The sequence below is a fragment of the Anabrus simplex genome, chromosome 4 (assembly GCF_040414725.1).
Source record: "Anabrus simplex isolate iqAnaSimp1 chromosome 4, ASM4041472v1, whole genome shotgun sequence".
Taxonomy (NCBI): Eukaryota; Metazoa; Arthropoda; class Insecta; order Orthoptera; family Tettigoniidae; genus Anabrus; species Anabrus simplex.
In genome coordinates, this window is record NC_090268.1 from 251,081,769 (window position 1) to 251,108,907 (window position 27,139).

Below are 27,139 nucleotides of genomic sequence, written 5' to 3' on the forward strand. Positions count from 1 at the left end.
TGCTTGGTCGTTTCTCTGGGATGTAGGGCTCTATGAATCTGCACATCGCTGCAACCATTACCCTTGAACATGACTTTGAATGTGTCCATCTCCACCTGAATATTTATTTGATGGCTCACAAATTTGTATCACCCTCTTGGCAACTGGAATTTAGGAATGACTGCTACAATAATTTATAGTTACTTAGATTAACTCTCAAAGCATTCTATGAATCAAACCACCTTTCAGTTGTTTAATAGAAAGATCTTTAAGTTTTAAAAAAATATATAAATTTGTCCTTATATTCCATGAGGTGGTTCAGTTCTTTTCAGACACATCCCTGAGGATGTGTGGATATGGGCAGAGTCAACGCTGGTAGGATTTGTGGCACTAAACCCTCCGAGAATGTGGATCTGTATGTACAAATGATGTTGGTGGGGAGGGCAGAAGGAAGGAGTACTGTGCTGTAATATCACCACCACCACGTACATGCTGCCTTTTCATCAAGTAGCTCGGCTTCAATTTTCAAGCAATGCATGGGAAATTTAAGGAACTAAAAATGATTTTCTGTAGTTAGATATGATTATATCTTTCAGAATAAGATGTCAGAGAGCAAAAATCCAATCAGGAGTTCATCCTTTAAAATTTGAGTTGAAACAGTATTGCCAAACCTCCAGTTCCTACAGTGTTATCAATGTTTAATATTATGCTAATGATCTTGGGAGTTTTTTATGTGTATATTATTTGCCATATCACCCGACAAAGTGAGCAGGATCGATTACAGTGGTAGTGAGTGACAACAGAGCACCCCCACATCTCTACTCAACACTAAGCACTGCCAGTTGATAAAATGTACCTGTTTGTTTTAGAGGAAGTACAACCGATCCATTTTTTTAATATGATTAAAGTATGTATCTCCAAGATAGATATAAGTGTCCTATTCCAATTCATTTGATCCAATCTATTTGGTGTTCCAGTTTTTGTTGCCATCCTGTTTCACTCTTAAATAAGTCTCTCCAGATTTGTTTCTCCCCAAACGTGTCTAGGCCTTCCTGGTGGCCTGGGACATTCCGATCACAATATATACCTGGGGTCTTATTATGGGCTATTCTCTTCATTAGACCATATCACTTAAGTCTATCCAGTTTTAATGTGTCCAACAAACTCCTTCCTAATCCAAGCTGTTGGTAAATTTCCTCATTCTGTAATTTGTCTCTTCTGGTTTTCTGTTAAGAGTGTAGGAACTTTTCAGTTGCTTAGAGTCTTCTGTTTTCTGGTGCTGTCATGGTAGCTCCTTCAAGTTTGTAGGTCAAAACTGGTACCAGATAAAATGTATATGGTGTAACCTTGGAGGGTAAGTGAAAAGACAGTTCTACAGGAACCGACAGTGGTTCTAATTCCACACAAACCTGTAAGTCCTGTAGCTTAAATCTTATGATTCACAGTCTCTTAAAATTCTATGCTTACTTTCTTTGCCTTCTATTGTTTTCTTTCAATAGGTATTTTAAGGTGATAGGCTTTCTTTATGCATGTTTTAAGATAGATTTTCAAATACATCACTCCAAATACATCCTACTAAATATCTTGGAACTAATCTTTACCTCCTACTGTTACCAGCTAAACTTACCGATAAATAAAATTCTTCAGTTTCTTGCCTGTCAGCACGTAATTTTATGGATACCGTTTCTGGTGGCTTATGTGCAGGGATAGCCGCTTCCCCAAAATAGCCACTACAATCATAGTCCTTGGCATTAAGCATGTCAAGAAGAGTTGTTTCTGCAGTCTCTAACGTTTTCCACACCTCCTCAGACTCGGCTCTTAGAGAAGTGACACGATTCTGGAGCTGCACCAACCGAGATTCCAGCTCATCACGAAGACTTTTCTGTAAGTCATTCTCTGGACCCTGCAAAATAATTAAATAAATAAATAATTAAACAAATAAACAAATAACCAAACAAATAAATAAACAAAGAAAGAAACAAACAAACAAACAAACAAACAAACAAACAAATAAATAAAAATAAATAAATAATATTTAATTCAACAAAGGTAGGTTATTATCAAACACCTCTGCGTATCATCTTGTGAACAAGTTGAATGCAATTTTGAATTTAACTGAATACTGCACATCGAATATGTAAGTAGAGATCAGAAGAGTAAGTTTATTCATACGTTAAGGGGTTAAAAAGGTTTTTGACCAGGAATAACATAAGGAGAGATCAAAGAGAAAGGGGAGGCTAAACGATAACCGACAATGTAATACACGTAGATTACGATGCAACTATTGGCAAGGTAATTCAATCCATGGAGTGAAGAAACCAATTGCACAGTGGAAGGAAAGAAAGAAAGAAAGAAAGAAATAGTTTACCTTCTCTAAGCCAGTACATATATTTTACACAACATTACCTCATCTTTCTGCCCTTGAAACTCGAACTTCTTCGGGATCATGAAGGCTTGGTGATTGTATTCGAGGAACCGCTGTTTGTCCAATCGAGAATCTAGACTACTGATGCAGCTCGACATCTGATCCAGACCAGCCTGCACTGATCTCTGCTGACCCTCCTCTGCTGTTACGTGCATCATCAATGCCCGAGTCATGCAGTTGTGGAATCCGAAGTCCATGCACTGTCAAATTTCACACATATTTTAATATAACATAGAATCCATGGATTTGTACATTTCTGCAAAACCATCTTTTATTTAATCTATTATTTATTACATCTTAATATATTTTTTGGAGATGATAGGACAGGAAAGGGCTAGGAGTGGGAAGGAATCAGTCATGGCCTTAATACAGTCCCGGCATTTGCATGGTGTGAAAATAGGAAACCACGGAAAACCATCTTCAGGGCTACCGACAGTGGGGTTCGAACCTACTATTTCCCGAATACTGGATACTGGCCACACTTAAGTGACTGCAGCTATCGAGCTCGGTCTTAGTAAATTTTAGCAGAAGAACTGTATCTCTTTGTCATTTTTCAGGAGGGATACTTCCTCTTGTATCATAGGAAATGACATCAGTATCACTGACAAACTGTAAGATTTATACATAAGGTTCCCAGATTTATAACTTCTACAGTTTCCTTTACTAACGCTGATTAATAGCTTCATGCTCTTACTGAAAATATGAATCTCTCTTCGCCAGTGTTAGCAGGGTGTATACCCATCAATTAACTTGTGCAAATATTGGGAAAGGCCTTGAAATAATGTTGTAACCTACCATTTGTAGAGAGTGAGGATGAAGACCCTGGAGAGAAAACCACTCCCAGGAGAGCCGTTGGTGGGACTAGCCCACCGTCTCCCAATTGCACAGTTGAAAGGTCACGGCCACTGTTAGCTGAAACTACTCAGCTCGATGAAACTAAAATCCATAGCAACTTAACTGCAATGCTGTATTGTAGCGAACATTAAAAGATGCGAGCGTTATTCTTCGTTTTTACGTAGCATGAAGTTCATCTACGTATGGCAAGAAGCATAAAAATAATTTGTGCCACATTTATTGGTACTCAAAATAATCTCACTTGAAACGATTCTCCACCCATAACATAAAGCAAACCTCTTCCCATGATTACAAACACCTGTCCAGAATTACTTACTAATGAAATCTTGCAGCACTGCAATGCAATAGTAACTTCTGGAATGCCATGGCCAATAGTAACAGGGGAGGTGGCAGACCGTTGTCTATACTGTAATACTATCCTTGTCTTTATGTCTGGTTAGATGGTAACTGACTGTAGACTGAAAGTCACGTACCTTACTGTGCTCCTTGCTTATGGGTATATCTGTCCATAAACCACGACATCAACTGCTTGAGCATGCGTATCGTCTTCAGGCTCATAGCACAAGATCCAGTGTGCTCCCTGGACTGTCAGACAAAACGAACAGCTGTCAGTGTAACAGATTTTGATATAAGTCAAATGCCTTTGATCGACTGATGAAATCAGGTTGAAGGTCGAAATGAAGGGAACAATTTTAAATTATCCATGAATGCGTGAATATGCATTAGAACCGGATGTTCACGTGCTAATGTGCTCCTGAAAGCCTACCACCACTGATCAGCTGTTTCATTCTTCTTTGCTCAGACAATAGGTGTAACTTGTGGTGACCTGTTGTGTCATACTTGATACATTCTGTGCTTCATGTTCATGACTTTTGATGTATTTTATTCAAATGTATAGATGAAAGCACCATATCAATGTCAGACCTCGGTATAGTCTCAAATGTATCATACATGATACATTAAAAGAAATTAATATCTGCATCAGCAAGCCCAGAGAAGTGGGATTAATCATGCTGAAGAAGATGTCTTATTTTTTTTCTAACTATGAAACTAAACGCCAAACAAACAATGTTAATATTGCCCCCCGGCCAAGTTTTTTGCAGATTTGCCATATTTTTCCCTAAAAGCCCATTAAACACAAAAAAGTTTTTGTAATGTCTTAATTTGGCTTTGGGTCTCTAGAAGTTAAATAGTACAAAATACTCACGTCTATGAGATCCGATAAATCGTCCACAAAATACTTGTGGATAGTAGTATTAGAAGCCTCTAGGCACAGCATATACTCATTTCGAGCTTTCAGGGCTTTCAGTCTTGCATCATTGTATTTGTTCTTGCGCTAAAAGAGATATGTCATTATGAGTAAAAATATACAGACAACTCTAACATAAGAACTGTCAATTTGCTGCTGAAAATAATTGCATCCTCATTAGTAAAAATCAGCCCTTGTTGGTTATGATGAGTACTGCTTCTGAAAAGCAATGTCAAATATCTTAACTTCTAATTATAAAGAGAAAACTCTTCCCTTGCCTTTCCTCGACATCTCAATAAGCAATAAACACATACTATACTCACATCTGTACTGTCACTGAAGGCTGCCAAAAGTTACCATCGATCATTTTTCTTATAGCCATTCATTAGAGCTGTTAAAATTAGATTGATTGATTGATTGATTGATTGATTTAGTCACTACAGTCATCAAATAATCAGCACCACAGAAAGATATGATTTGCCTTTGCAAGACAATACTATACTTTGATAACACAATAAATTGTACTCATCAGTAAACATTATAATAAGCAACAACCTACTATGTTGTATGCCGAGATCGCTACTGTAAATCTGCTTCCTCTTTCAAGAAAATGTGCCAACTGAGATAGTAATTTGTAGACTACTGTATGATTAGTCCTTCTAGGCTTAATTTAACAGTAGAACATTTTCTTTTCTGTTCACAAAAATTTACGGCTGTGATACAAGAATCTAATATGCATTAACAACTTCAGAGATACGATAATGTACAGATAAATTTAGTTCCAATATTTCAGTGGTATGGTTTCCTGAACACAGTAAGGAAAAACTTGTTCATATGCAGTCTTACATACTCATCCATACAAACCATGAATATGAAGAAAATGTATATGGGAAACTTTTTCATCATGCAACATGACACAATCCAACAATGGCTAGCTAGCTAGTTGCTTTACATCGCACCGACACAGACAGATCTTATGGCGACGATGGGACGGGGAAGGGCTAGGAGTGGGAAGGAAGCGACCATGGCCTTAATTAAGGTACAGCCCCAGCATTTGCCTGGTGTGAAAATGGGAAACCACGGAAAACCATCTTCAGGACTGCCGACAGTGGGATTCGAACCTACTATCTCCCGATTACTGGATACTGGCCGCACTTAAGCGACTGCAGCTATCAAGCTCTGTTCCAACAATGGCTCCTGGCTATGTTGCTGAAGCAGCAAACAACATAGAGAAAAATTTCACGAGATCCATTTGTCAAATCTGAAGATTTTCTCAAGAACATGCACTTCACATAATGTCAAGCCATTCAGTAATTAGATTACCTCTAAAAATGTTGGTCGCATAACTGCATAATTTTTCATAGCATCATCTCCAAAACAAAATTTCCAAAAACTAGAATTAAGCTTTGTGATCATATCATTTATTGGACGTATGTTACAAGTTGCTTCAACCAAGTTTAAACTCTAACAGTAATATGTACCACAGGTGCTATCAAACACTATGTTTGATGCCTTTTAATGTATGACTTAGCATTCACTGTGCAGTTTATTGTAATGTAATGGTAGCTCAAAGTACCAACAATATCCAAATTGGTATTTACTTTAATAATACAAACAAGTAATAAATGAATACAATGCCTACACTCTTCACTCTTAAAGCAAGCAATGCGGTACACGAAGGACTACAGAGGGAGATTCAACGCAGACTAAATGCCTTCCTACTAAACTATCGTGGTACACCCAACATGATGACAGGGGAGTCGCCAACCCAGTGGTTTTTGCAATATGAGACGAGATCGCATTAAAGAGGTGCTTGAAAAATTGAAAGGGACAGCATCCTTCTCAGATAAATATTTCTCCAAAGGCGAACTAGTAGCTGTTCGTGACTACAGGTCTCCTAAATGGGCCATAGGTATAGTCCTAAGTAAGGATGGAGTGCTGAACTACACGATACCTGTCAATGGCCAATTATGGTGAAGACATATCGACCAGATAAAGTCATGTGGACCTTCAGTTCAAAATGCACCCACTACTATCTTCGTTCCCTTACCTTTACATCATCCAGGAAAGAAAACCAACCATAATAACAACTCTACCAGCAACACCGACAACTTCAGCTGATCCAGACTCCACCCTGCAGCCTGAGCCACGAAGGTCCACCACCGGACCTAGCAATGCAGATTCGCAGCCAACCACAACACCTTAAGGAGGACAAGTCCTGCGGTACTCTACTAGGACTTCAAAGGCAGTGGAGAGTGAATTTGTAAGGCACTTCTTTCTCTTCTTCTTAGCTCTGGAAGAGAAGGGATGTCATATCTCTTTGCATTGTCCTACTTATTTTTATTATAGCACAATTCGATATGTTACACACTTTTTTTTTTTTCTTAAAAACTTGCACTTACATAATAGGATATAATTCATTTATTACCAAGTGTACGCATAAGTCTTTTCCGGTTTCACTAAGAGATGGCACCAGCGAACAATAAAAAGTGTATGAAATTTACACGTGTTAGTTTGTTCATCTGACATTAACCTACCAAAACACACAAGTTGAGTCCACCAAACACTAGCGGCCGTGTTGTATTGTTCAGTGATCACGTCGACGTTTGTGCCTGAAAAAGAACATTTGCGGCACGCTTTTCTTATGTAATCAAAAAGAAAGCTGTGGAAAGTCACTGTTTGCTGGTAGAAACATATGGTGAACACGCTCCATCGATTAAAACATGAGAGACATGGTTTCAATTTAAATATGGTGATTTCCATGTGAAAGACAGTGCACGCTCTGGTAAACCGCAGAAGTGCAAAGGCTCTAAGCCCAGCGAAACAGTTAAAGCACATGCTATCACCAACAAATAGTGAATATAAATCACGCGTTGATCGAAAGATGACCAGAATGGGACCAGAAGACATGGCAAAGTGATTTTGTTTCAAGACAATGCGCTGTCCACACAGCAAAATCAGTGAAAGATGCCTTGAAATCGCTTGGATGGGACATCCTTCTACACCCACCATACTCCCCCCAAACTGGCACCATCTGACTATCACCTCTTCACACCACATGCTCGCAGAGCAGCACTTCAGTAATTTTGAGAAAAATGGCTCGACGAATGGTTTACCGCAAAAGACAAGCAGATTTTCTGGCATGGTATTCAAAACTTCCCTGAAAAATAGGCAAAGTGTGTAGAAGCCGATGGCCAATATTTTGAATAAACAAAAAATAAATTTTCCTTGAAAACTGTGCATTTTCTTTACCACAAAAACTGGCAAAATCTTATGCAAGTAAATACATAACAGAATGAAATTAAATGATCACTTTCAGTGAACTTAGTATCTTCTTCTCAACAAAATCAGATATAATGAAGCAATAATAATTCACCAAGAAGTATCGAAACAGTACTGCAAAGAAAATAACATGTATAATAATTTCTTTACACATCCAAGTCAAATCTGCCACTTCGCTAATCAGTCCAGAACTTATTAATCTTATATAATCAATATATTTTCCAATTAAATAGAAATATGCTTCCCTATTAAGAGGAGACCCTACTTAAATAATGGCCTAGGAATTATGCAAGAAAAAAAAATCAAAGCGAGGTTTTAGTGCTAGTAAATCCTCCAAACCTTGGGGAACACTACGGTTTTTTTAAGTTCCATGAATACAATAAATCACACATATGAGTCTCTTTAACTGGGTATGCCCATTTCATTGAACAAAGAATAGAGACTTCTCATGCTTTCTTGATATTTCTACTTTGACACTGACAGCAAATATTTTGGGAGTAACTTATCATAAGCTACTATGGTCTGAAGCTTTGAAAAGAGGAACTAATAAAATTAGGGTGAAATCAGAAATGAGTGTACATCTAGGGCTTTCTTCCTCTGTAAAGAATAACTTTTTCTAGAATTCAGTAATTTCCCTCAATAAGAAGTTTGACCAAATGCTTCCGAATTTTGCACACACGTGCACTCACTATATGTACTATTCACTTTAATAACAGATGGTAAATTTCAAAAATATTTTGTACAAATAAACAAACAAGCAAACAAACAAACAAACAAACAAACAAACAAACAAACAAACAAAAGGAATTCCATAGAACGTGACTGGAGTATATTTTTCTTTTATAAGGGAAAATTTAATCCAACACATGAAAAGTACTTATGGTGTCTTACCTTCTGCACCTCCTTCTCAATAAGGCGATACTTCTTTGAGCGGTCCAACTTCTCCTTAGCCAAAGATTGTTCCAGCTTAAGCCGCTGGTTCTCGGCCACCCTCAGCTTGGTCTCTGCCTGACGGCATTCACCCTGGTAACTATGGTAAGTCTTCATAGTCGTGTGCAACTCGTGAAGCACGCGTAGGATTTCTTCGTGGGTCTCATAACCAATTTCTCGACACTGTCACAAAACACATTCAAATTATACTTTTTATGTACACAACCATCAATCAGACGAAGATACGAAAGAAGATAGATGAACTCACCCTGCGGTATATTCGCTGAACATCCTCCATGACTTGCGCCAGCCTGCTAACGAGGTGAGTGGAATAGACTTCACTAAGAGCTGCATGGTCCTTGCTCAAATTTTTGGTCTGGGTTATCAGCTGTTGCCAACATGAGTAACTGGAAAATAGGGGCCACTGCTCCCGCCTATGCAAAGAATATGCTTTATGAGTAAATTAAGAGAAAGAAAATAGAGATCCACAGAAATTATTTTCAGATCACACTACAGCACCAATTACAAAATCCTCACTCCCCAATAGACAAAAACATTTCAAGCATACCACAACCTGATGATAATCCCATTATCATCCCCTTAGAGCAACAATCATCATCATCATCATCATCATCATCATCATCATCATCATCATCATATGAGATCATATTTAAGTGGTTTCTTCTTGGGCTTCATTAGCAAACATCCTTAGCACTGTTTATGATAGAAAAATCACTCCAAATTTAGCACTACAACTATTACTGATCATCCTGCGAGGGTTGAAAGGGAACTTTTAAACTATTTTTCTCCTACACAAGCTGACAGCAAGCATATAAATAGGTTAGCAAACAGTAATTTAGAATTGTATTATTTTCACTTTTACTTATACATGCTATTTACAAATAATGACAGCAATAATGCCAATTTTAACAAAAGTGCAGACAATATGAACACAGATTACATCTTTGGGAATACATCATCGTAGCCAGGACAAACCTCCTATTTGATAATATTTTTGGAGATATACTAACCCGCAGCACATACATTATGAAGAGCGAGGATGCCTTGACAATATTCACACAATATTGCACCTTAGATGACAGAATCTTACCAGCCAAAGTTCTAAGCTAAAATATTTCACAAAGGAGGTTTTGTCCCGGCAGCGACAATGTTCAAAGCACTGAAAAACTGAGTGACATTGCAGTAGGGTCAATAGCAAGGATAAGATAGTGCTAATGCAAAAGTTGCAAAATAGAACTGAAAGATATGAGAAGGTGATTGGTAAATGTGAGAAAGATAAGGAAGCTAATAGGAATGGGAAGCATTAACTGGACTCCTGTGCTAGTATGGGATTCTTTTTCTTCTTCACAGTACAGCATCAGGTCCCCCTGACGTTGGCGATCACTGTGGCGAATGCAGTACGATCTCTTGCTAGGTGGAAAAGTCTTTCAACACGACCAGGAATTACAGGAATTCTTTAAGAAAGCAATTTGTACAAGCCCTATTGTCTTATCAGCTAATTCATTCATTTTCTTTAATTATTAACAAAATTATTAGCAGAAATACGCAAGAAATGTTGTTCGTCCCGGCTAATCGATTTGTACAGCGCCACAGCAAGCACTGGAGACTTTGCATGTGCTGTGAAGAAGGGAAGCACAGGTATGTATATATATTGCCAAGGTCGTGGACACTGAAGTATGATTCACCCACTTGTTGTGCGCATTTGTCAGTCTGGCAGTCTCTTTACTGTCTTAGTTTCTTAGTGTGTAGTCAAATACTAAAAGATTTTAATTGTATAATCACGCCGTACTTCTATTTAATTGTAATAAATGTGTAGTATTGTTCCTTTGGTGAAAGTTTTATTGTGTAGTCTTGATTCAAAATAAAAATAAAAACTATTATTACTGCATTTAAATTGGTAAACTGTCAACTTGCACCTCCCTATCTAAATTTGCTCAGAAAGCATTTAAAAACTTACCAATTTTGTAGCTTGCTTTTTCAGTTTTGATTAATATAACCCCCCACCCCCACTCCCGTCCGCTATATCCCACACACCCGGGTAATGCTTGTTGCCTGTATATTTTTTTGCCCGCAAACTTTTAATTCCCAATCGCCGCTACTGAACAGGACAATGAGTCATGCGATCACTCTGTGATGGCACGCAGGTGGTTGGAGGGGAACTCCAGTAAAGTTACGACCAAGAACTGACCCTCCAGATCCCCTGATCTTAATCCAATTGGGCATTTATGGGATACTGTTGATGCTGGTATACGCTCTATGAACCCCACCCCCAACTGTACACAAGACCAACTGTGGGTAGCAGTGCAAGATGCATGGGTCCAGATCCCTCTAGAATGATTTGAACATCTTGTAGAGTCGATGCCTCGCCATATTGCTGCCATTTTGATGGCTCGCAGAGGAGCAACTCGTGATTATTATCACATTCAGTGTCTTCCCATGACTTTTGGCCACTCGGTATACTGGTATATCATGACAGATTATGAACTCAGGAAATCTGTCAGTGTGCAGGTAATCTGGAGATTCTTCGATGATACAGACCACTATCTGATCAACAGTAAACTAAGTATCTCTAAGCCTAGGATAGAGAAAGTGGCATCTGCCTGCAGACAAATAAGGGTAGAGAATCTCCAAAACAAGAAAATTAGAAGTACATGGATATGATTAGTGAAAGGTCCCTAATAACAGACAGTAAACAGGTTCAGGATATAGAAAGGGAATAGGTGGTATACAGGGATGCGATAATTGACAAAACTAGGAAATGCCTAGGAACAACTGTGTGTAAAGATGGGAAAAATCAAACATCTTGGTATAATGTGAGAGCAGCTTGTAAACGTAAAAAGAAGACTTATTCGAAATGGCTCCAAACAATAATTGATGCAGACAGCAAACTGAGCATACACTGGCAGAAAAAAATATCCAAACACCAAGAAGGGTTGTGCTAGATTAACGAACGTTGGTAGGCGTGTTTATACATCTGAAAGATGACGTTGATTCAAATTTCCCGCAAATCGCATTAGCGTGGCGCTAGTAGCGACCCCGTGACGTCTCACATCAGGTTTGCTTTACTGTACGAGAGCGTTCCTTTACCTGTTAGATTGGACGGAGTGACTGAGTGGTTCAGGAATGCCTTTACGTCGAAGAAGCCAATATAAACAGCTTACTGCGGTTGAACGAGGCCGTATACTAGAGCAACGTGAAGGTGTATTTTCCTTCCGCGCTATTGCAGAACAACTTGGCAGGAATGTCTCCACTGTGCATGCATGCTGGCAGCAGTGGTCACGAGAAGGTACGCTCACAAGAAGATCGAGCTCCGGACGTCCCCGTGGCACCACCGAGAGGGAGGACCGCCCTATTCAGCATATGGCTGTGGCGCAGTGAAATGCGTCTGCAGCGCAATTCGAGCGGCAGTTGGCATCACAGCGACGCAACGAGCCAGACCCCAAACCACCACCGTCTTGCGACTTCACTGGTGTCATGGGAGAGCTCAATGGAGGATGGAGTGGAGGTCCGTTGTGTTTGCCGATGAAAGCCGGTTCTGCCTTGGTGCCAGAGATGGCCGTGTGTTTGTTAGAAGGACGCCAGGTGAACGCCTGCATTCCACCTATCTGCGGCGTCGACATAATGGACCTACACTAGGAGTTCTGGTTTGGGAAGCAATTTGCTATGACAGCAGGAGCACACTCGTGGTTATTGTACGCACCTTGGCTGCAGATATGTACGTCCGCCCGGTGATTCGACCTGTTGTGTTGCCATTCATGAACAGCATTATCGGGGCTGTTTTCCAACAGGACTATGCCCCCATGCCGCTGTTGTAAACCAACGTACTCTACATTTTTTTGCTAGTTGCTTTACGTCGCACCGACACAGATAGGTCTTATGGCGAAATCTACAACCGGCATTAACCGTCCCTGTACTGACCGACCAAGTGCAACAGGCATGGAACTCCATCCCACAAGCTGACATCCGGCACCTGTACGACACAATGCATTCACGTTTGCATGCCTCCAACAGTCAGGCGATTACACCGCATACCTGCCACCTTTACAAAACCAAAAATCAGGAGATTTTGATATGAAAATCGGGAAAAATCAGGAGATATATTGGTCAAAACAGCTTATTCTACATGTCTGCGCAATACAGGAGTACTAACACGTATTGTCTCACAACCCGACTGTTGCTATACGAAGCTGCAAGGCTAAAAATTACACATCTCTATTCCCTCGTAGAAAGTATGTGAGTGAGATGATCGGTCTCTGATAAGCCTTCCGAAAATAGTATAAACTCATGTTCCACACGTGTGAATCAGTCATGCACTAAGATGCCATTACTTAGCAAATGCATAGATCAATATACTGCATCGCGCACTCGCGCGATTATGCGAAGCGCAATGCCATTTTTATCAAGTGAAAAATTAAAATTCACCAGAACTGTCTACAAATAGCTCCTAAAATCTCTACAAAATTCACCAGTCGCTATCTTTGAAATTCTGTCACTATTTTTTTTTTCTTTAAAGACTCCACAGCTAGCGATTAGTCTCTAGAACAAACTAGACTGATGCGAACGAACACGAACATAGCAAGACCAACTTCAATCCTCAGACCGTAATTTTAAAATTACATGGCGAAGTAGTCGGACTGCTGGTATTGGCTAACACGAAAATATCGCGTACATATTAAACCAACGGTGGTAATTTAACATACGCACCAAATATAATCAGCTAGAATCATGTATATTATACTAGAAAAGAGAACAAAAAGCTGATTATTTAGAAATATAAATTAGTCAAATAACGTTTTCTCCCTCCCCTGCGAACCATATGACCTTACCGCGGTGGGGAGGATTGCGAGTCCCAATGAAGCAGATAGCCGAGCCGCAGGTGCAACCATGTCGGATGGTTATCTGTCGAGAGACCAGATTAACGAATGGTTCATCGAAAGGGGAGTAGCAGCCTTTTGGAAGTTAAAAGGGCGGCAGTCTAGATCAGGGCCTCTCAGGCTGCATGCGCTTGGTGCATGCATGCACTGTGCACGGTGCAAAAGACGACTTCGCTTGGTTGACCAGAGTGCAGACCACCCACTCCTCGATTTGGAGCAATAGCGCTTACTCTGTCTTTCCTCACGCCTGTCTTGCTCGCTCCCCCTGTCTCCCTGTTCCACACTTGCTCGTAGTGCTTCAAAATCCGAGCCGAGTTGCGCCGAGTAGAGCCGAGCTTAGCCGAGTAGCCCAGAGACGAAGCGTTGGTCCGAACGAAGCCGAGCGCGACCGATGCACAGTGCACGGAGCTCTTGCACCTCGATTTCACGCGTGAGATTGTGGGCGTTTGAGAGGCCCTGGTCTAGATGATTGATTGATTGATTGATTGATTGATTGATTGATTGATTGATTGATTGATATGGCCTTGTAATAATACTCAACATGACTTAGCTGTGTTGATACCACTACACGGCTGAAAGCAACGGGAAACTATACATCCGTAACTAACTCCTGACGACATGCAGCTCTCTCTCTATGAATGATTAACTGATGATGGCTTCCTCCCTGGTAAAATATTCCAGAGGTAAAATAGTCCCCCATTCGGATCTCCGGGAGGGGACTACACGAGAGGGGGCGACCATCAGGAAGATGGATACTGACATTCTGCGAGTCGGAGCGTGGAATGTTAGAAGGGAGATGGATAGACTAAAGTTAGTTGGTGGGAAGAAGAGGATGTTTGGTCAAGCGCCTACAGAATTATCAACACAAAATCAAACAGGCGAAATGCAGGAGTTAATTTAATAATGAATAAGAAAATAGGGTAGCGGGTAAGCTACTACAACCAGCATAGTGAAAGAATTATTGTTGTCAAGACAGACACCAAATAAATGCCCACCACAATAGTGCAGGTCTATATGCTTACTAGTTCAGCGGAAGATGAGGAAATCGCAAGAATATACGAAGAGATAGAAGATGTAATAAAATGTGTAAAAGGTGACGAGAATCTAATTGTGATGGGAGACTGGAATGCGCTTGGTAGGCCAAGGAAGAGAAGGTAATACAGTAGGAAAATTCGGATTGGGACAAAGGAATGAGAGAGGAAGTCGGCTGGTTGAATTCTGCGCTGATCATAATTTAATCCTTGCTAATATTTGGTTCAAATACCACAAACGACGGCTGTATACGTGGATGAGACCCGGAGACACTGGAAGGTATCAAACAGACTTCGTTATGATTAGGCAGGGGTTGAATTGCAAAACTTTCCGCAGGAAAAGACGTGGACTCTGACCACAAATTGTTGGTCATGAAATGCCATCTGAACTTGAAGAAATTGAAGAAAGGAATGAATGCAAGGAGATGGGATCCAGACAAGTTGAAAGAAAAGAGAGTGAGGGATTGTTTCAAGCAACACGTTGCACAAGAACTACATGAAAAAAGTGAAGGAAACAACAGAGAAAGTATGGATAGTAATGAAAAATGAGGTCAGTAGGGCTACTAAAGAAGGTTTGTGTTAGGAAGGAAGAAAAGATGAACTAAGAATCAGTTGATAACTCAGGAGATACTACTGTAGAACTGATTGATGAATGACGAAAATACAAGAATGCATGAAATGAAGAGGGCAGAAAAGAATACAGGCGATTAAAGAATGAAGTGGACAGAAAGTGCAAGATAGCTAAGGAAGAATGGCTGAAGGAAAAGTGCAAGGATGTTGAAGGTTGTATGGTCCTAGGGAAGGTAGATGCTGCATACAGGAAAATCAAGGAAACCTTTGGAGAAAGGAAATCTAGGCGCATGAATATTAAGAGCTCAGATCGAAAGCCACTTCTAGGGAAAGAAGACAAAGCAGAAAAATGGCAGGAACATATCCAACAGTTGTATCAAGGTAAAGATGTAGATAATTTGGTTCTGCAACAAGAGGTGGCTGTTGATGCTGAAGAAACGGGAGAACAATTTTGAGGTCAGAGTTTGACAGAGCTGTGAGAGACCTAAATAGGAACAAGGCACCTGGAATTGATGACATTCCCTCTGAATTACTGACTGCCTTAGTAGAAACCAGCACGGCAATGTTATTCCATTTCGTGTGTAAGATGTATGAGACAGGAGAAGTGCCATCCAATTTTCGGCAGAATGTTGTTATACCTATTCCGAAGAATGCCGGTGCAGAGAAGTGTGAAAACTACCGCACCATTAGTTTAGTATCTCATGTCTGCAAAATATTAACACGTATTATTTACAGAAGAATGGAAAGACAAGTTGAAGCTGAGTTGGGAGAAGATCAATTTGGCTACAGAAGAAATGTAGGAACACGTGAAGCAATCCTGACTTTACGTCTGATCTTACGAGATCGAATTAAGGACAAGCCCACGTACATGGCGTTCGGAGATCTAGAAAAGACATTCGATAATATTGATTGGACCAAACTATTTGAGAATCTGAAGGTGACTGGCATCAGATACCAAAAACGAAGAATTATCTACAATCTATATAAAAACCAGTCTGCAGTGGTAAGAATCGAGGGCTTTGTAAAAGCAGCAGCAATCCAGAAAGGAGTGAGGCAAGGCTGCAGTTTGTCCCCCCTCCTTTTCAATGTTTACATAGAACAGACAGTGAAGGAAATCAAAGTGGAATTTGGAAAGGGAATCACGGTCCAAGGAGAGTAAATCAAAATCTTGAGATCTGGCGATGATATTGTTATTCTATCTGAGACTGCAGAAGATCTCGAGAAGTTGCTGAATGGTATGGACGATGTCTTGGGTAAGGAATACAAGATGAAAATAAATAAGTCCAAAACAAAAGTAATGGAGTGCAGTCGAACGAAAGCAGGTGATGCAGGAAATATTGAATTAGAAAATGAAGTCTAGAAGGAAGTAGATGAATATTGTTACTTGGGTAGTAAAAGAAGTAACGATGGCAGAAGTAAAGAGGACATAAAATGCAGACTAGCACAAGCAAGGAAGAGCTTTCTTAAGAAAAGAAATTTGCTCACTTCAAACATTGATATAGGAATTAGAAAGATGTTTCTGAAGACTTTCGTGTGGACCGTTGCATTGTATGGAAGTGAAACATGGACGATAACTAGCTCAGAAAGAAAGAAATGTGGTGTTACAGACGAATGCTGAAGGTGAGATGGATAATTCGAATCACAAATTAAGAGATACTGAATCGAATTGGTGAGATGAGATCGATTTGGCTAAATTTGACGAGAAGAAGAGATAGAATGATAGGACACATCTTAAGACACCCAGGACTTGTTCAGTTGGTTTTTGAAGAAAGTGTAGGTGGTAAGAACGGTAAGGGTAGGCCAATGTATGAATATGACAAACAGATTAGAAGAGATGTAGGATGCGACAGTTACGTAGAAATGAAAAGGTTAGCACAATATAGGGTGGCATGGAGAGCTGCATCAAAACAGTCTATGGACTGTTGACTCAACAACAACGTTTTCTCTCAGATTTAACTTCCTTGTATATATGACAATACATGATAAAACTGTTAAAATTAAATGTATAACATCATTTTGAATGTTTCAAAATAAATTAAGGTGCGAAATTCTTCAATTTATTCGCTCTCATGAGAGCTATGAAACATAATTTCTTGCCTTAGTTTTGAAATGGTGGACAATCTGTTATATTCAGCACCTAATGAAAGGGAAGTACACCCAAAATAATGTTACTGGCTTTACGTCTCACTATTTTTTTACGGTTTTCGGACACATCGAAGTGCCGGAATTTAGTCCCGCTTTTAGGCTGGCGTATTTGAGCACCTTCAAACACCACCGGACTGAGCCAGGCATCGAACCTGCCAACTTGGGGTCAGAAGGCCAGCGCCTTAACCGTCTGAGCCACTCAGCCCAAGTACACCCGAAACGATTCCCAATGAACAGCCCCGGTAATGCTAACATAATGTTGACATATGCAACAGCAGCGCTTCACACGATGATGGTAACCTTAGTAATGAAACGTTCAGACACTAAAAATCTAATAGGTTTTTTACCCATTAAAGAACGTGAATGCAGAAACTCTATTGACTCTAAACATTGATATTAATCTACATGGACGAGCTTCAGTTCGGTGTAGTCTGCTTGATAACAGATAACCACAGCATGAATTTGAAGGTGTTGGCAGTGTGAAACCCTGCGTTACAAACCCAGCTAATCCCTCGAAATCACTATTTCTTCTGTGTAACAGTGTACAGATTGCTCCGTCTGTCACATTTAAAGGTTTTGTTATACTCCAAGATCCAGCCAAACACTTCCGCAGGCAAGCACAGATTATTGTAAAATACACTTGCATCTAAATCACTCGACACTTTGAAGCACACAGACACTGACGGAATATCACAATATCAATTATATTCCATCTAAATTAACATTTTTCGAAGCATGACGCTTTGTTAGGAGTGTATATGAAGGTATTTTTAGTGTATAGGCCTAATAGTGTTTATATTGCCGTGTTGTAACATTTCACAAAACCGTTGCGGATACTTCAACTTTTAAATTCCCTGAAGATACATCTTTCCTGGAGAAATGGATAAGGAATATTCATCGGAAAAATTTGGAAGACAAAGACCAAAGACCAAACTGTTGGATGTGTGAAACCAAAATTTGTGGTTAAGAAAGAACTCTTTCGAACCGAAAATGGTGAGTCTATTCGTTTTTTGTTTTCTTATTCAGTCGGTGTAAATTCATGAAAGTTGACGATATTAGTTTTTTGGTAGAATGTAAGTGTGCGAGTGTATTCATATGAGTCGGTGGTCACTTAGGATCTGTAATTATACGCAGTAATATGAGAATGCGTTTGTTTTGATCGTGTTGTGAACCGGATTTAAATCGAACTACGGCAGTGCCTCTCATACAACTATTATTACGTTTTCTAAGGAATAAATCATTTAAGAGAAGTGGATTAGGATTATACATCGTGAATATTTCGAAAAAAAGTAGTGTGCATGTATCATCTGAGAATAAGTCTGAAGTTAGGGAACACTTTTTTCCTAATTCTAAATGGTGAACTTATTAGTTAGATATAAGAATCTATCATCAACGACCTGAATTTAGGGCTGTCACCCAGATGGCAGATTCCCTGTCAAGTGTTTACCTAGCCTTTCCTTAAATGATTTCAAATAACTTTGAAATTAATCAAATATTTATCTTGATAAATTATTCCAATTTCTTACTTCTTGTTGAACCCTATAAATTAATATTTGCCCCAATCTAGGAAATATGTACAGATGGACAGTAATGTAGACTGCATATGTGTTTACGAATTGTAACTCATTCCATCTAGAGAAAAGATCACGTTGTCATGATTAACAAGCTTGGCGTATCCGTAATTTTAGACTGCATATGTGTTTACGAATTGTAACTCATTCCATCTAGAGAAAAGATCACGTTGTCATGATTAACAAGCTTGGCGTATCCGTAATTCAGGTAAGTTTTCTTACAATCTCAAGGAGTAAGGTTTTTGGTTATCAGGGGTGATTATCAAACATTTATTCCTCATCTCTAGCTGAACTTTTTTTTTTTTTTTTTTTTTTTTTTTTTTTTTTTTTTTTTGCTAGGGGCTTTACGTCGCACCGACACATATAGGTCTTATGGCGACGATTAAGCTGAACATTTACCCCAACCATATACTTTTCAGGATATCATTTACGGGTGACCTATCCAACATCTTGGCAACACTATCTATTTAGTTGCATTTCATTAGTGGTCGCTGCAACGAGTCTTGTCCACGTCCAGCAGAGAGTCCGCCAGACGACAATTTAAATTTGAGATCATTGCCTACCCCATTACTATATCTGAACGACTGAGCGGGGTTCAATAAAGCAAACACTGTTTTATTGTCGAAAATAATACTGGAGTTGAAGGCACAAGGCGACCTATGTACGTTTTTCATTTAACGGTGGCATTTCAAAGGTTCTGAATAAACTCAGAGTGAGGAACCGGGATGTAAGAATGTATTACGAACTCCTAATACGTATGTTCACTATTGTTACTGAAACATAAAACATGGACAATAACCGGTTCAGAAAGAAAGGTAATAGAAACGTGTTACAGAAGAATGCTGAACGTGAGATGGGTAGATCGAATCTTGGATGAAGAGATCCTGAATCGAACTGGAGAGAGGAGAACGATTTGGCGAAATTTGACCAGAAAGAATGATAGGACACAGCTTAAGACACCCAGGACTTAGCTTTTGATGATAATGACTGTTGTTGTTGTTGTTGTTGTTTAAAGGGGCCTAACAGCTAGGTCATCTGCCCCTAATGGTACAAGGTGCAACGAAATTAAAATTAAAACTTCAAAACGTATCCACTTACTACACAATCTAAAACGAATAATGATGAAAAATGATCGGGAAACAAAAACAATCAGTGCATCCAATTCACAATGCCTTAATGTCTAAAAGGGTCCAAAATCCAGGTCACCGTCTCCTCTAATCACTGGTAAAGCAGAACCAAGGTATTCCTCGTATAGCGGTACTAAACACAGGTAACGTAGACGCATTGTGCTTCTCGTATGGTGGTACTAATCACAGGAAATGTAGATCTATCGTATATAGCACACACTGACACCACTCACAGGTAACACAAATATGGTGTTTCGCACATAAGGGTACTTACAAGCAACGCAGACCCATGGTGTTCCTCACATAGTGGGACTAACCACGGGCGCCGGTATTCCCGTGGTGTTCCTCACTTAGTGGAATTAATCACAGGCCACGTATACTCATGGTGTTGCTCACATAGTGCTACTAATCATAGGCAATGCAGACCCACGGAGTTATCACACATTATGGTAACAGCCACAGGCAACACAAAGCCATGGTTTTCCTCACACAGTGGTACTGATCACAGGCAATGTACACCCATGGTGTTTCTCATAAAACCTTACTACTCGTAAGTAACGCAGACCTATTCTGAACACAGTAGAACTGACCGGTGGAATGTACACGATGATACTGATCACAAGCAACGCCCAGACCCGTAGTGTTCCTCACATAATGGTACTGTTCTGATGTAACGCAGACCCATGGTTTCATCGCAAGGTGGTACTAGTCGCATGGTGTTCTGCACGTAACGGTACTAATTACAAGCAGTCTTATGGTTCTAATATCATCATCCCTTCGTCGTTCTTTAGTCGCCTCTTACGACAGGCAGGGGATACCGTGGGTGTATTCTTCGTCTGCGCCCCCCAACCACAGGGGGTCCGTTACTTTTTGAGGGATGTACAGGCGATAAGAACAGTAGTGATTGATCAAGACAAGAACATGACAAACAGATTAGAGTAGAAGGAGATCTAGAAGCAGTTACGTAGAAATGAAAATTTGAGCATAGGATAGGGTGACATGGAGAGCTACGTCAAACTATTCTATGGACTGATGACCCAAACGATGCCGTTACTTCTATGCATTCACCAACGTTCGTGAAATGCTGGGCATTTGCAAAGCTCTCTACGATATATTTTACATTCAGAAATTTCTAGACGTCGGAGGTAAACTATCGTAAGTGACGTTTCACTATAATACAGGACAGCAGAATGCTAAGGAGCATATTTTGCTACCTTGCAGGCAGGTCGAATTGGCAACTCTGAGCGTGGTAAACTGTCGTAAGAGCCAATACGATAAGGAGTGTGGACGGCATAAGGCTGAACTATTGTATGATCACTTAGCATTGTTTATCGCACATACGAAAGTATCACACAGCTTATCTTCATTCCTGCGAAACATACAACAGAGTACCCGTAAGTAGACACGACCAAAACAAGTCACGACAGAAACTTCAAAATCGTCGATTTTGCATTTACGATAGTTGCCTTTAACGTCCAGGTTTGTAGGGAGAAAACGATCCCAGATAGAGCCCAGTTTACATGTATATGCAATACTTACGAATGGAAAAGGTTTCCATCTGTTTTAGTCATGAAGATGTATAAATAAAACATTGCAATAACCCCGTAATTAAAAGAAATTAAGAATATAGTCACAAGCACGATTACAAAACTTACTGTATATAGTACATTGGAACTTCATTTAGAAGCGGCTATAAATGACTAGCTGTCATGCTCTAACGGACCTCTGGCATAGAAGGAATGGAAGTAGAGAGGAAACGAAATATGATTATCTATAATGATTATGCAAACATTTCATCTACCTACACTAAGCACACAAGTTGAGTCTCTTACAGGGCTATTATCAGTAGGTCCTCTGGGTGCCGATGTTCTACTGTAGGCGTTTTAGCCAGGGGACCCACGTGTGTCAGGAATGGGCAGGGGGCACGGCCATCCATTCTTGAACGCCCGAACCCTCCACTAGCACATCAATAGCTGATGTCTATGAGGCGTGATATTTTGTGACATAGACCACATCGTGAGACAAACTCGGGACAACGACACATTAAGAAGATTCACGCGGGAGGAATGATGCTAAATCGCTCAAGTTGGAAGTCCTTGTTTCTAGTTTCTGAAGATTGGTGCATCCTTCTGGCAGAGAATACATTGGTCTTCACAACGTTCCCCATCGGTGGTTTGCAATGGAACTGCACGTTCCAAACTATTGCCAGATTAGATGACGTCCAGAATCGCAACACAGTAATGTGTTACTTGTTTCACGTCACACTGACTACGTGCATGGCTTTCGGAGACTCCAAAATGCCGGAATTTCTTCCCGCAGGAGTTCTTTTACGAGACTGTAAATCTACCGACGCGCGGCTGACGTATTTAAGCACCTTCAAATATCACCGAACTGAGCCAGGGTTGAACCTGTCAACTTGGGCTCAGAAATCCAGTGCCTTAACCGATTGAGCCACTCAGCCCGGCGGTGAAGATGGATAATCAACTTCATGAGGTTGGCCACTGAACGTAGCATGATCCAAAGAGAACCACTCAAGTTCATCTTAATTCCGACGACCTATAAAGGCCGGTTTATGATTTAAACACAAAAACGTCTGCGTGTAACGTCGAGAGTTGAAACAGTCAACAAAAGATCAGTAGAGGAAATCGGAACCGAATGACCAAGGAGCGTAGTTCTAGACGACAGTTAACGGTAACGCGATGATGTACAAAAATATTAAAACTAGGCCCACTGGTAGATTTTTCTGTATTCTCAATCATGTTCTTACACCCTATTTTTATCATAAGGTACCTCATTTATATTTAGGGTTTTTTAGATTGGAGGGACGTCGAGGGCGACACTCCATTACCCAGCCCCTTTCCCCCTACAGATTGTTACATTCCAGTTCAAGGTGCTAAGAAAAATCATGACAAACTGCTATTTATACTCAATTTTCCTATCTTGCACAGAGTGTTTACGAAATAATGTTATTGGTTTTACGTCCCACTAACTTCTTTTTCGGAGACGTAGAGGTGCCGGAATTTAGTCCCGCAGGAATTATTTTACGTGCCAGTAAATCTACCAACACGAGACTGACGTTGCTTACGAAATATACTCTCAGCCAACGTAGATGCAAATATTATGAAAGTGGAATATTCGGATACTCACTTCTGTTTCTGCTCCTTGTGCCGCAGCTGTAAAGTTTTGGCCAGTTTGTCCAGGTTCTTACTGTAGTCGAGCTCGACCTCTGCACGCCGTCGAAAGAAGTCTTGTAGCTCTGCCACCAGAGCCACCTGGGACTCCATACGTGCGTCCAAACATCGCAGCTGTTCGCCCAGCTGGACACGGATATCTGCAACAGTACAGAACTATTTACCAAATGCACACCCAACTTCTACACATCAAACAGTGCAAAGAACTTCCCCATCCAATTTCTCTCTCGCCAATTTTGGTAAAGAGTAATCAAGAAAGACAGCAATGGGATTTCCAAATCACAAAAAGAAGAGAGGGCAGCGCGCTGATGGCAGGTGCCCAGTCACAATACGACACCTGCTCCAGAAGGCCTTGGACCTAACACGCTGGATATGCATACCGTTTACAAGCAGAGATTTGAGCACACCTTGCGCGAATAAACACATGTCGCTCCAAAAACGACGAAGTCAGAAAGTAACACAGCATTAAGCTTATTTACACTTCATATACCCCTAGTATTAGGAATAGCGCACCAAATAAACAGATCGAGGGAGGTGAGACGACAAAATGTATTATATTTTAACAACTGCGTTTATAATTACGCCCATCGTTATTGCAAAGAACTTTAAACTGTTAAATGCGCACTAACTGGAAAAATAATCCAAGACAAGAGTTAGTTCCCTTTCGCCCTTAGATTTTTCCTAGCTGTAAACGAAATTAGTGGAATATAAAACCAAATTATTATTATTATTATTATTTCTGCAAGGCTCCACGGCTAAATAGTTCGCATGCTGGCCTTTGGTCACAGGGGTCCCGGGTTCGATTCCCGGCAGGGTCGGGAATTTTAACCGTAATTCCGCTGGACACGGGGGCTGGGTGTATATGTCGTCTTTATCATCATCACAGTCTAATATATACTGTGTCATCATTTCATTCTCATCACGACGCGCAGGTCGCCTGCGGGCATCAATTCAAAAGACCTGCACCTGGCGAGCCGAACATGTCCTCGGACACTCCATTTCATTCTCTGCAAGATTTTCTTGCGCTGCATCACATTTCTACATTACTGACAAGAAATAACGCACACAAAAACCATAAAGGAAATATTTCAAACGATTTACGAGTGCCCGCCTGACTTGCTCATAGGTAATGCTGTATTTTGTGATTCCCATCGATATCAGGATCGAATCCGGAACATTGGGTCATAAAACGGACACTACATGAGATTCAGTGGGGCAGTTTCACCAATCAGACTTAGTAGACTGAATAAAGGCAGGAAAGTAACCAAAGTAATATTAGCAATAGCTGAAGCACTCAATAGTGCTGAAGAACGTCTTATTTACTTTACACAAGGCGCTGGTTCTGTGACTCACGATTGTGTCAGCTTTGGGAACTGATACCTACGTACACGAGAAGATCACCACAATTTTAGATTCGAAAATTAGTGCAACATTTGACACTACAGCAGGTGCTACTCATAGTAGATAATGAGAACAAAGTGCTTCGACTAAAACCTCATTAGAAAGTGAATCTGCAGTCTTTCTTGTGAGAGAAATTATATGTAGAGAAACGCAACTTTTTTAAAAAATTAGACACTTCATTTGTATAAGAAAGTAAAGCTACTTCAGGACATATCTGTTTATTTCTTTAACTTCTATGTCGAGTGAGCTCAACAAGAACTATTAACTTAAAAGAAAGGAAACTTGTAGTGTTACGTAACTGCTGATATCGTGACTTACAGTTTCACGAGCAACAGGAAAGTGACTTTTCGTTTCAAAAACCGCACATGTACTGGCTGGGATTCGAACAGTAACCGTCTTGATGATAAGTATTTGGCTGTCTGTTATTACACCTCAACTGCTAATTGAACCATATCGTGTGTGTGTTTTTTTTACTGATCCCAACCAATGAGTACATAAAAAAGGCGCACCAGTGAGCAACTAAAAATTCCTGTTGAGTAATAATGTGACAATCTTTCATTATATGTATCCATTACAAAACAGAGAATCGTTGCGCAATATCTACTTTTTGAAGAAGTATTAAGAAAAATATAATTTATCTGGAGTAGAATTCTAGATTTATCAACAATTTTAAGTATGAGGGGACTCTAGAAAGAGAATAATTTGATGTCTACAAAGTATTAAATATCACATTAAACTACACCATAGCTTCGGACTTATTTTGCCCTGTGTAGTATATGGCGTGGGCGAATTCGGCTGTACTATTCAAATAGCGCAGTTTTAAACACTTAAATGTACACTTTTTTTAAAGTCCTTTTTTTCTTCATAGTCATGAAATCTTGGATGCCATTCAATATTTTACGCTGTGTTATGTTGCCTACATAGTTTATGCGCGTTGTGCGTCATGTAGCCAATAGTTTCGTTTACACACGGTTGCACAACTTTGCCTAACGATACAATGATGGAGCTTCTGAATAACGTACCATTCCCCGGTACTTACCATGTTACTGAATACAGCTTAAGCAGCACGACTTTACTAACCTGCTAAATAGGCTGAGGTATAAGTTAATTCAACAATATATTTACAATAAGTTAAATATTCAAATTAGTTTAAAGAAGCAGGGATTTCCCTTTCATATTTTAATTTAGTAAATGGTTCTGTACTGCCGACCTCACAAAGTTACCGCAAAGGTCAAGGTGAAGAAGATTCGTACTGAAAGAGGCCGTTGTTGGAAAAGTGGAATTTCGCTCATGTTCATATGAAATTGCTCTATAGAATTTGCATGACACTTCTTCAAAATAGAATTTTTCACGAAAGGATTATCGCTTTATGGGCATTCAATGATGTCCACGAACATACAAAACATTTCCATACGATAACTTACACTTAAGTAATGGAGTTCAGTCGAATGCAGACATATGATGCAGGAAATATTAGATTAGGAAATGACGTATTAAAGGAAGTAGATGAATATTGTTACTTGAGCAGCAGAATAACTAATAATGGCAGAAGTAAGGACGATGTCAAATGCAGAGTAGCACACGCAAGGAAGGCCTTTCTCAAAAAAAAAAAATTTGCTCACTTCGAATTAGAAATATATATTTGAAGACGTGCGTCTGGAGCGTGGTATTGTATGGAACTGAAACATGGATGATAAACAGCCCAGAAAGAAAGAGAACACAAGCCTTTGAAATGTGGTATTACAGAAGAATGCTGAAGGTAAAATGGATAGATCGAATTACGAAGACTTTCTACATCGAACTGATGAGAGGGTAACAATTTGGCGACATCTGACCAGAAAAGAGGATACAATGACAGGACACATCTTAAGACACCCAGGACTTAAGGAGGTGTAGGCAATAAAAACGGTAGGGGTAGACCAAGGTATGAATGTGACAAACTGATTGGAGTAAATGTAGGATGTAGTAGTTACGTAGAAACGAAAAGGTTAACAAACGATAGGGTACAATGGAGAGCTGCATCAAACCAGTCTATGGACTGATGACTCAAACAACAACCACTTACACTCTTCGTCAAAAACCGCGAATAAAAGCCTTATCATCATCATCCAGCGTTATCACTTCGTCTTTAAACCATGTAAACTAGCTGAAAGTGAATACGGAAAGACGTTTAAAACAACTATTCATTTTGGAGTTTTGTAGCCTTTCATACGAACCTAGGATCTTCGAAAGTCGTGACTGTGTCTTGAAACTTCTTTAATAAGGGCTATTAAATACTTATTTTCAAGCTGATGAAGTACAAAGTGGGCATTCAAGTTCCGTGACCACGAATTATTTGTCGCCGATTAAAATGACGGGTTTGGGATACTATATATTTGCCATACATTAGATTTTCATGTAAGTAAAGCAAGTCTATTCGTCAATTTGTGGGGTTATGTGTAGTGTGTAAAACGAATTATTATTTTATAGCAGGTTTGGAATAGATGCC

At 39.9% G+C, this 27,139-nt stretch overlaps 1 protein-coding gene across 3 annotated transcripts in view; it reads right to left on the reverse strand.

Annotated features, from left to right (window-relative positions):
* LOC136871860 (SLIT-ROBO Rho GTPase-activating protein 1) overlaps window positions 1–27,139 on the reverse strand; it is a 597,464-nt gene that overhangs the window by 118,226 nt on the left and 452,099 nt on the right. For all 3 annotated transcript variants that reach the window (XM_067145501.2, XM_067145502.2, XM_067145503.2), the window contains exons 2-7: window positions 23,207–23,390; window positions 8,989–9,154; window positions 8,682–8,903; window positions 4,467–4,595; window positions 2,386–2,604; window positions 1,607–1,882 (exon numbers count right to left, since the gene is read on the reverse strand). In XM_067145501.2, the coding sequence (XP_067001602.2) occupies window positions 1,607–1,882; window positions 2,386–2,604; window positions 4,467–4,595; window positions 8,682–8,903; window positions 8,989–9,154; window positions 23,207–23,390 (1,196 nt within the window). The remainder of the gene's footprint in view (window positions 1–1,606; window positions 1,883–2,385; window positions 2,605–4,466; window positions 4,596–8,681; window positions 8,904–8,988; window positions 9,155–23,206; window positions 23,391–27,139) is intronic.